General features: G+C 36.8%; 1 protein-coding gene across 1 annotated transcript; it reads left to right on the forward strand.

Moving 5' to 3' along the window:
- The first annotated feature begins 1,780 nt into the window (after positions 1–1,780).
- On the forward strand, positions 1,781–8,337 carry LOC113752013 (pentatricopeptide repeat-containing protein At5g62370). Its single transcript, XM_027296156.1, has 5 exons — positions 1,781–4,963; positions 5,076–5,138; positions 5,938–6,032; positions 6,127–6,253; positions 7,520–8,337. Exon 1 carries the CDS (start codon positions 1,781–1,783, stop codon positions 4,772–4,774), a length of 2,994 nt encoding a protein of 997 aa, XP_027151957.1. The 3' UTR covers positions 4,775–4,963; positions 5,076–5,138; positions 5,938–6,032; positions 6,127–6,253; positions 7,520–8,337.
- Positions 8,338–12,102: the final 3,765 nt, after the last annotated feature.

A 12,102-nucleotide genomic window follows, 5' to 3' on the forward strand; every position in this document is an offset into this window, starting at 1 on the left:
ACGCCATCCCAATTTCATGATAACATTTTTTCAATTATAATCTGCATCCATTTTTTCAATACTAACTATCGAACCCATGCACACATTTTCTCAAGCAGTTGTGCCGCACGATTTCCCCCTTCTTTCCCACTCTCACTTGTCATGCTCAAAAACTAACTTATAATACTCCTATCATGCTGCACTTACTCATTACTATACACAAAATTGTGCTCACGTGATATCCCTCTAAGCGATCATCCTACTGTACGCCAACAACATCCACAAGTAAGGTCCTTCAACAAGCATGTCAAATCACACATGTTACTGCATCATCGTAGGCCTCAAAAAAATTTGAATACCTGACTGGTTTTCGGTCATTCACTACTCCCGCGCCTACGATCTTCCGCTCTTCAACCTTGGGTTCACCTTTCTTCTTCTTATAACAAATCCGAATCACCAGAAATTTGTCCACCACTCCACCGCTTCTTGCTTCTCCTTGCTATTTTTTCAGTATCCAATGTTGCACTTCCACAGCTTTTCGCAATGTCACGCCGGAGAGTGTTGCCAATCTCGTATTTTCCCCTCTTATTTCTCCCTTCGTGGCTTTTCGCATGCAACTGCTTCGTCTGGTTTGGGTGGGAGTCTAAGTGCCGCTTTTCATTTTGGTTTGGGCGGGACTTTGCTTACTAGTGGTCATAACGTTCCGTTTCTTGCCGTTACGGTCAGCAGAGCATAACCATTTTTTTTATTGTCTCACTTAATAAAACGACGTCGTTTTGGGCCAAACTGAAGCCTTTTGACGTGGTTTATTTCTGGCCTTACCTTTCTTTCTGTGAGGGGACAGTTCAGGAGCGGTCCTTCTGAGGACCGCTCCTGCCCCGTATCCCATAAATAGCTAGCCTTTTATTCATGTAATGCAAAAAAATCATAAAGAGCAGGTATGTTATGGGCAATATGCTTTTTGCTTTCACAAAAATCAGTTTATGTTTAATACAGAACAATCAATTTTCCTTTCGTAAAAATATTAGTGTAACAGTTTTTCAATTTTAGTTACAAATATTTATGTATTTTACATAAATGTTATGCTTCAGAGTAAAATGCCCATAAATAAAAAGCATTTTGTTGATGTAATGCCCATAAGTAGATAGTACTGCTTATGCTTCATTTTCGGTGTTTTATTCGTAGACCCATTATATTTATGTTAATTCCGTCACACCCCCATACATTTCGAACTTCTGCAGTACGCTATTCACATTTCCAAACCGCGGTTTTAGGTCACCACTTGCCTTTTTACAAATATTCATTCATTGTCCGTACCTGTCAGGTTGATACGTGCCAACTTCTTTCCCATATATTTTACTCTTCACACCTATCTTTGAATTATGTGAATACATTACAGAATTTACCACAATAATTACTAGTAATTATAATGACTTAGAAAATGTTCCCAAAACAGAAAAACAATTGAAGAGAACAGAAAAGATTTCAAAACAATAGCCAAATCCAAACTCGGCCGTTTCTTCCCCGCCATAACTGTACGACCCTAAAACCCTTGCTAAATCCTCCTATCCCCTTCCAACCTAGGAAAAAGCCCAACCACTTTGGTCCCCGAATTCGCGCAATTCAGCGTATTCTTCACCTGGGTTTATGTCAATTTTGTCGGTATTCTCTTTTTACTTGTGGCAATTGCTCAATCTTATTGTTACTTGGATTTCTCGTTTTGGAAAAAGAAATCATTTCTGTCTCCGATTTTTGTCCCAATTTAATTACTGCAAAAGATAGTAGATGGTTGATTTTAAGCATGATCAAGTATAGGCTGTGTTCGACCAATCTGTGTTTTCTGTTGAGACAAAGCAGAAACTTGGCATCTTGCCCTCTGCAGGTGGAGGAGGTTCCAGTTCCCTCAGTTTATTCAGCACCTCCTGCTGACCACAAAACTCTCTGCTTCTCTTTAGTAGAGCAGCTCCTGGGCCACGGTTTGTTTTCCTGTGCTCAGGGAGTTATTCAAAGAATAATTTCTCAATGTTCATCGATACCTGAAGCCTTGTCTGCCATTAATTTTGCTGTAGAGCGAGGTATGGAGCTTGATTCAGATAGTTACAGTTTTCTTATTCAGAAACTTGTTTGTTGTGGTGAAGCCCAGTTGGCGGAGTCATTGTATGTAGATTTTCTTTTGAGTAGAGACATCAAGCGGAATTTGTCTTTGTTGAATTCTATGATTATTTGTTATTGTGAGTTGGGAAAGTTAGACGAAGCAAAGTTGTGTATTGATAAGGTTTTTGGAATGAAATCTTTACCAATTCATGGAGCTTGCAGTGCATTGATTAAACAATTTTGTGCTCAGGATAGATATTTAGAGGGGTTTGGTTATTTTGTAAAGATCAGTGACGCTGATATTTTGCTTAATTCCATGTGTTATAATAGGTTGGTTGATAATTTGTGCTACCGAGGATACTTGGATGAGGCGCTGTATGTGTTTGATGTAATGTGTGATAACGGAGTGCCTCCAACTGTACATTTGTGCAAGTCATTAATTTTTGAATTCTGTAAGAGGGGACGGGTAGAGGAGGCAGAGTTGTTGAGTGCAGAAATGGAATCGTATGGGTTTTACATGGATAAAGTGCTGTACACTTCTCTCATTTATCAGTACTGCAGAAAAAAGAAAATAAAATTGGCCATGAGATTGTTTCTTAGAATGATTAAAATGGGATGTGAACCAGATAACCATACTTACAACACATTGATTGACGGGTATCTGAATTTGGGTTTGTTTGACAAAGGTTGGGTGTTGCATAACCTGATGTCAGAGTCGGGGTTACAGCCTGATAGTGTAACTTACCAAATCATGATTAGCAAGTACTGTAAGGACCACAAGGTTGACTGCGCACTGACACTCTTGAATAACATGATTCGGTGCAATATAAAGCCTGCTGTACATACTTACACAGTCTTAATTGCTGCCCTGTTTGAGGAGAATAGATTGCGACAAGTGAACCAATTGTTCAATATGATGCTAGATAATGGACTAGTTCCAGACCACGTGCTCTTTTTTACCCTTGTAAAGAACCACCCAAAAGGATCTGAGCTTCTGCTAGTGTTAGATGTTGTTCAGGCTATTGCTAGGAATGGTTGTCATAGGGATATTTCAACCTTTTCTACCTCTACTAGCCTCAAACATACGAGGGATATCATGGATGAAATCGAAAAGGTTCTTGAGGAAATTTCTGAAATCAACTTGTCTTTTGGTGAAACGGCTTTTAGTATATACATGATTGCATTGTGCTATGGAGGAAAACTTGATTATGCTCTTCCCTGTATTGATAGAATGGTAAGTCACGGTTTCCTGCCTCTTCTTTCTGCCTATAACTCCTTGATTAAGTGTCTTTATCAGGAAGGGTTAGTTGAAGATGCCAAATACCTTGTGGATATTATGCAAGATCATGGACTTGTTCCGGACATAGGCACATTCCTAATAATGGTTCATGAGCACTGTAAACGGGGTGACTTTCTATCAGCCTTTGATCTTCTGGATGAAATGGAAGAAAGGGGACTGAAACAAGATGTTTCTGTGTATGATACTATCATAAGTCATTTGGGTAGAGAATTTAGAGTATTAGAGGCAGAAAAGTTGTTTCATAGGATGCTCGAGGCTGGTATAGAACCTGATGAAACTATCTACGCCACAATGATCAATGCTTATTCAAAGAGTGGACTAGCTACTAAAGCACACAAGCTATTTGAGAAGATGTTACAACTTGGTGTACAACCAAGTTCCCATTCTTATACTGCCCTTATAAATGGGTTGATTAAGAAAAACATGACTGAGAAAGGTTGCGTCTACATTGATAGAATGTTGGAAGAGGGTATTATGCCTAATGCAGTTTTTTACACCTCTCTAATTAATCAATTCTTGAGGAAGAGGGAGTTTGAATTTGCATTGAGGCTGGTTGATTTGATGGAAAGAAGCTGTATTGACCCTGACTTGATCACACATATTACATTGGCTAGTGGCATTTGTAGAAACATCAGGCGCAATGAAAGGAAACAGCCACCTAAAAGGTGGAAAAAGATAAAAGGGAAAGAAAAGTCTAAGAAGGAAAAGGAAATGTTATTCCGATTACTCCATAAGCAAATCATGTTGCCAAGCGATACAACCTTGAAAGTAGCAATACGTTCACAGGAAGATATGAAAATTTTTGCATTGAGATTGAACCAGAAAATTAAAAATGCTGCATTTATGCCAAACTTGTTTCTGTACAATGCCAGGATTTCTGGGTTTTGTTGGACACAAAGGATGGAAGAGGCGTACACTTATCTTGATCTTATGCAAAGTGAAGGATTACGTCCTAATGAGGTCACTTTCACCATTTTGATAGATGGACATCTCCGAATTGGTGAAACTGATCTTGCTGTTGGGTTATTTAACAGGATGCATGCAAGTGGTTGTTTTCCTGATAGGGTTGTGTATGATACTTTGATTAAAGGCTTTTGTAAGGTTGGGAGGCTCCAAGATGCATTATCTGTCTCACATATGATGCAGAAAAGGGGCTTCTCTCCTTCTCGGGCATCTTATGAAAATCTACTCAATGTCTTCTGTGCTCTTTATTCGAGCGATCATGCACTGAAGATAGTTGATGATATGCTTGCCCATGGGTACATTCCCTGTCGTTACAACCTTGGTTGGTTGATGTGGTTATTACGTGCAGACAGCAAAGTTCATGAGGCTCATATTGTACATGATCTACTGCTTATAAAAGAAAGGGCAGTGTCTGACAATCTTTCGATCGGTGTATGATAAAATGGAGAAATTAAAGGCAGAATCTGATTGTTACAAGAAAGATCTTGTATATCTTGAGCACATTGGGACTTGTCATTGTTGTGATGAGAAATTGACAACTTAAATGATCCCACATCGTGAATTTTCTGAACTTGGACTTTTTCTTGATCGGGACAAGCACATTCAACACTTGAGAATTTTCTTTTGGTAAATAACCCAGTTCCTTTGCTCTTTGCTTGTGTTTCTATGCTGCTCGTGTTACTTAATAATTATTATGTCAAAAATTAGGTTTCCAATAATTTTTATTATCATGTTTCAGGAGAATGCTGATGCTTGTTGACCCTGGGTTCGATAACATTGCCATGTAACTTAATAACACCAGGTAATTCCTACCTTTTCATTGATCAGACTTACCAAAAAGGGAAAGACATGATGTTGCAGATCCTTAGCATGTGAAATTCTACAGTACAGTCACATCATGGGAAAAAAATGGGCCGATATTTACCCAAAAAAATAAAAAATAGATTCAAAATAAGCTACGCATTTGAGCTTGATAAAAAGATTTTCTAATTGAAGATAACCAGGTGAGTACATTGAGGAGAAAAAATGAAACAAAAAATTGGTTTGCCTTGGATGATTTTACCTTCCTTGGTGGCTTTACGTTGTACTCAATTACTCTTTCAAAAGCTTTTGTCTCAATTTGTATTTTATATTCCAGTAACTATTTGTTGCTATTAGTTACTATTTGTACTATTTGTTATGTTTTGCTTTTTATCTAAAATCATTCAGGGTGATAGGAAGTAGAGAGAACTTTTGTCAAGTATCAATAATGGGATAATATTACAAATTTTATCGAGAGCTATAGACACCAGAGAAAACTTGTATATGAGGATTTACTTGATTTTTGACAAATCAAGTGTCTGCTTAAACTCTGACTGCCATTTGTAGCATAATTTTATTCTTATCTACTTAGCAATGATTTATGAGTACCTATTCTCAAGGAAGCTTCCTCAAAGGTTTGTAAAGCATAGATCACTTCAATTTTGCGTTAGAAAAGCTCACAAAACTTACAAGTTAAGTGAAAGAAAATTCCTATTCAAATCTTGAATTCTCCTTTTGGACATCATCAACCAGAATCATCTCTTTGCTACTCATCAATAATTAATTTTCTCTGGCACCAGGTGATTTAAGAAGCTGGAGGGGGATTTGAACTCAGGATCTCTAATTCCTCAGGCCTCAACATTAGCCACTAGGCCCTTCAATAATTTGTTTCCAGGTATTCGTCATTATTTTATAATTTGGCCTTGTCAGTTATGGAGTTTATGTATGAATCCAGTTTTCAATATTGTAAACTTTGCATCATCTTACAGAAACTGGATAGGTTTGGGACAGTTAATGCCTATCTGGAGTTTCTGTCCTAAAGAAAGGAGGCAATTTTTGTTAGCAAGAGATTTTGTTCCTGTACAGCCTTCCAGCAGGAAAGTCAAGCCAGTTCAGGTTCACTTCTGAAACTTCTATTATTGTGGTGAAAATTCTGATCATCCAGTGCATATATTTTCTGTTGTTTTCTGAATGGAAACCTCGAGTAAGTAGCTTCTTTCTAGTTGGAGTTAGATTGAAACTGAAAAAAAAATGCAATTTGATGCATACAATTACGTTCATCTCCGGAGTTAACAGATATATGTGTATTCTGTAATCTAGAAAAAAGGACGACCCATCTGCAGCCTACTTGACCATTTTAGAATGCTACTATCATCTATTATGTCTTTCAAGCAACTCTTTGACAATCTTCTTAAGAACCTCAAGTAAATTTAGTTTAGTTTCCAATTTGACATGAGAAAAGTGCTGTTCAAAAGTAATCCATTTTTCATATACCCGCCTAAAGAGGTCATTCCGTTTACCGTCATATATAAAACAAATCTGACTTTGTGGATTCCTCATATTTAAAATCTAACTAGTTGTTGTATCAGCTATGCTAGCATGCTTAAGGCCAGTATCAGTTCTTTGTCTGTCATTGCCATTAGGTCCTACATAAGATGAAGAGAAACAATAACCAATTAAATTAGTAAATTTGTGTGCAAAAATGTTGAGTTCTTTTTGGTTAAGAGAGATAAGAACTTGCATCACATCTTTTAAAATAGGCAAGATAATGATGGAGAGAGCATTAGGGATCCACTTCTAAAACAAATTGATAGAAATCATCATTCATAACAAAAAGAGACTCCAACTCAATCAAATGCAGTGCAGTGCTAGTTATTGAATCCTCGCCATTCCAAAACAAATGCAACTTCAACTTACTTAAAAATTAGAAAGAAAAAAGTACACTTCAACTTCTACTAGTCTTTCCTCAACCAGGTGGTAGTATGGAGATAAACTAGAAATCTACTTGATTTATTCATATTGATTTTATATAAGAGAGAACCTGTTATGAAGTAGTATCACTTACATTGAAGACCGTTCGCTTGTCTTATGAAATTCCTTGTATATATTTAGGCATATATCTTACTGTAATCATGCTTACTTTGCTGCAAGGTGTCACTTATTGTGCGCATAGAGAAAGCTTGTGTTAGCTGAATTGCAAGAATGCTTTTAATCTCAGCATCGTCCACAGTTAAGCATGAAGTCAAATTTTACTTTTAATACATTGCAGCTGCATCATATTCTATGTTCTGTAACTTTCTTGATTTAGCACCAAAATGTGAAATTCTTTCTATACAACATGTCAACAATATAAATCTGAAACCTAACTTTGCCATTCATCAGATTTTGAGGCTTCAGGGTTTCAGGGACCAATGTATTGCTGAAAGAGATCATTTATAAAGGTACCAGAGTGGTAGTTGCTGAAGCAATACTCAAGATTCTTCACAGTGATCAACCCAAAGGATTTTTCTGTCTGCACCTATAAACAGAGCACATAATCTGCTCACGAGAGGGCTCAAAAAGAGAGCTCAGACTGTTGTATGTTTCGGGTGAATGATGTATTCTTTGAGCTGGATGGCATTCGTGTCAGTATCGTAGCCTCTTGTCTTTATGCGTGAGAAGACTTGGAAAATTTAAGTTGATTTTATCCATTTTCTTGAGCAGCTCTCAGCTGCATGGTGGAGGAATAAAGGCCGGAGAGTTCAGTGATATTTTTCCGGTTGATGCCAAATCAGTCATATTTTTAGGTTGATGCCAAATCTGAAACAGGACCAGAGACAGTGGTCCCTGTAACGAACTTTGCAATTGATAAAACCATTGTTGTTGTGACTGGTGCACCAAGAAATCGTTCTGGTTGGTTTCATTCCAAAATCACAAGAAGAATGGACTAATGAAATCTTACTTTGAGGCTCCGCGAGGGTGGCCGTACAGGAAACTTGATCCAAGGGTCATAACAAATCTAGAAGGCAGCTCAAATGAAAAATTCAGCTCTCTACCAGCATTTCGGATATAAACTGACTTCATGAGTTGCAGACCAACTGGAGTGTTATGTATCACGCGAGTAATGTGTGAACTTGTATTTTCACCAAACTTACTTTCATACACTAAACCGTTTATGCTGTATAAATTTCCACGGTATGCATTGGTTTCTATTGGCCTGACAGACTGTTCTTTTGTTGGTTGGTTAGTGTTTTCTCTACGCAGTAAGAAGCACTGGTTTATCAGTCCCAAAGTTAATCAATTTGAGCTCCTCGTTTTATAAAATTGCTTTTTTATTCGTCTTTATTTGTTTATTTATGTATTATTCCTCAAAGGTTTTAAATTGTCTTCTTTAAATATTTTTCCTTTTTTTAAAATAAAAATCAAGTTATTTTCTTATTGAAGTATTTATATTATTTTCTCAAAAGATCTAAGAATGCCGGGATCATTTGCATTATGAGTTTTTGAACCATGAGGCTAACATGCAATTGTTTGAAAATCTTCAAACGTTATCAAACTCCCCATCTTTTTCAATTTTGGAGAAAAGGGTTGGAGGAACAATTATGTATTCTTAAAATTGTCTACTTGGATTCTCCTTTGTGTACATACAATCATCTCAACCTCTGAATAAGAGACCACGCGAAGAACGATGCATAAACAAAACAAGGTAAGCACTTAAACACTAACACAACAACAAAGGAAGGAAAGACAAACAACAAAGAAAAAAGGTCTAAACTAAAAATGAAATTTTTAATTTTGGAATTGATTAAGCCTTTTCTTCAGCAATAGTACAAAAAACCTGTTAAGAAGTTTATTATCAACCATATTTCTCATTGCAAGTTGTTAGTATGTGTGCCCTAAGGTCTAGGGTTTTATCGATTTACTTTAACTATTTATGTATAATGAATAGGGCTGTAATCGATTCGAGCGGCTCACGAGTAGCTCAGTCAATTGCTTGCTCAAACTTGGCATTGACCGAGTTCAACTCAAGTTTGAGGTGCTCGATAGACGTCACGAGTCAAGTTCGAGTATAAATATCCCAAACTCAATGGCTCAACGAGCCTAATCGAGTTTTTATATTTTAATTATATACTATATATTAATTATTAAATTTCCCTACTATCAAAGTTGTTAAATTTACAACAAATAACTATTCGTATCAAAATTTTTTTAAGGATGTAAGAGTCTTTTGGATGTGGATTAAACTTAAATAAAATCTAAATTCGGAATTTGGGATTTGGGATTAAGTAATAAGAAATTAGGGTTCATTTTCTTCTAATTTCTCATGAACTCCTTGTGGTCTAGTCTTCAAACTCCTTCTGTGACCGAGAAACCAAGCAAACTCCTCCTGTTCGAAGCTAAGCTAGTGGAGCTTGATTGCATCACCGACGAACAGCAGCTCCATCGTTGAAGTGTGAAGTTGTTCGAAGCAAAGCTGTTGGCGTTGGAGCTCGTTTCCTTCGATTGAAGAAGAAGAACAGAGCCACACCTGATAACTTGAAATTGGTTGCAATCGGTATGAATAAACTCGATGGTAGGACTTGGTCATGATGGAATCAGATGGCATTTTATAGCATTTGGAATCTTGGACATATGGATGCTAGGCTACTGGCTGGTTGGTTGATGTCATGATGTGATTGTGGACAAATTTTAATTGAGGTTAAAACCACATTTTATTCTTAAAGATCTCTAGATATAGTATTAATAGATGAGACACTATTAATACGAATAGACTAGCACAAATTATGTTTCTTTCTTTTGAAAGAAGTAATAGATCTCATTTACTATGATGTAGTGAGACAAAAAATATTTATTTGGATGTTTAATAAGATCAAATTCACTAGATTGATTTGTATATAGAATGTTATATGAATAGCTATTTGAGTGTCAATGATATATCCTATATATGCCATGTGTATAAGTGATCTTACTACTTAAGATTATCATAATATCTTGAGTGTGAATTATTGTATTTTGAGTCTTTCGATCTTCATGCTGTATTATGGTAATCATATCATTAGAGATTGGGTATAACATGAAGCATGGAAGGATAGATAATCTATAAGGATTCATCACCTCTAATGGTAGAGGAATTATCTAATTAATGGCCACTTGTTTAAAATATAACTCAAGAAATCTTAAGTAAGTACAAACATCTTAGTTAGTTGTATCTAAGTATATTCATTGAGAGTTATATTTTGGTAATAACAAAATCATTAATCATTAGACTTGGCACATATTCTATACTCTAAATTAGTGTGAGATAAACATGGTGAAAGATAATAATTATATAGTACACGTGCATGAAAAGGTGTAATCATGTACTTGACTCTTCTCTATTTGGGTGACCATAGTGTTTTGCTAGAAGCTAGTTTTCATCTATAAGTTACTTGATTAAAGTTTAATCTGTGATGCCCCCATCTCTCCCTAGGGCGAACCCTAGGGTATCAGTGAAACGCCTGCCCAACTCTCGTCAGGACTCACGCACTTGTTCAATCTTAATATAGAGTCACAAAACATCCAACGACTTAAATAAAAGTACTTCGAATATACAAGCCATAACTTCAAGGGTTAACAAATACGAATACAATCCACCAACCAACAGTAACAAAAGTTACAATATAAGAGTCACTAATATCATACAAAAATATACTAGCTTCCACCAAAATGCTAGTCTAGATCCTCCAATCCACCTCCAAAGCCAGTTAAGGAAAACAACTTAAAGGGGTGAGCGAACGTTCAATGAGGCCAAGAAAACAGACAAGCAAGCACGTAACACCAATCAATCAAATAACATGTTTAAAAGAAACTTTAAACATGACATTTCATTTAAGTGCACAAGTTGGAAATAACACACATATAAGGATACGGGAGTTCTCAGGAGCTATTTCCACATCTCGATCAAGTTGCCATTCAGGGTTGACCCTCCGTCAACCCAAGTAGTAATGGGACCGTAGCACTCCACTTACTACCTCTGACCAACATAGCACCCACTTGGATCTGTAACCAAACATGTATAAAGTGGCGATACTATTCAAGTATGCCTAGCGAGATCTCAAAAGATCAAACTATAATATTTCCCAAGGTTCACCAAGTACCTCGACCAAGCTCTTGTCGGCTCGAATTACAAGGTTAGCCAATGGGTTGGGGCATCCCCACAAACATGATGGGTCGATGAGACAACGTTCCAATCGACTTACACTCGATCATAGCACTGAGTCGGGATAAGCGGTACCTCCCACCCAATTAGGGCGTGATACATCGAACCACTCAATGCTCACGAGTTAAACATGTTCATGTACAAGTGCAAATCATATATATTCATTTAACAAGTATCATGTAATCAGGAGAGAGAGAGAGAGAGAGAGAGAGAGAGGACGAGGGTGATAAAGTATACCCTCGTCTCGGCAAGTTCAAGTATCATATCTAGCGCTTGTACACATATCATTTCAAACACATAAGCATTTAACATGCACTTGACACTCACCACAAGTCAAGGGCAAAAACAAGAGTGAAGTGAGAAGTCAGACGAGCTCTTCAGCGTTCTCGTGACCACTTGAGACATGTACAATCATAATTACCTAGGTGCTCGACCAAGGTTTAAAAGAAAGATATTTTTGTGCTACCCACTCTCCAAGTCACAAGTTCGAGTCAAATTAAAGAAGCTTTTCTAGTTAAAACATTGGAATAATGTTCAAAGAGAGCTCGAAGGTCGTTTTTGATTCAAGTCGTGGTAAGTAAATCTCAATCCAAGAGAAAAATACCGTTTTTCACTTTCGTCACGAAAATCAAGGAAAAGGGTAAATGATTTTCATCTCTCAAAACTTCAAATCTCATGACCCAAAAGTTAAAATATAAGGAACGTTCACATTTTCAAACTAATGGAGTCCAAACTCGTTCAAAACTCCACTCGTATTCAAAGTAAATGTCAAGGTTAAGGTTCCAAG

Source organism: Coffea eugenioides, chromosome 11 (assembly GCF_003713205.1).
Source record: "Coffea eugenioides isolate CCC68of chromosome 11, Ceug_1.0, whole genome shotgun sequence".
NCBI classification, from domain to species: domain Eukaryota; kingdom Viridiplantae; phylum Streptophyta; class Magnoliopsida; order Gentianales; family Rubiaceae; genus Coffea; species Coffea eugenioides.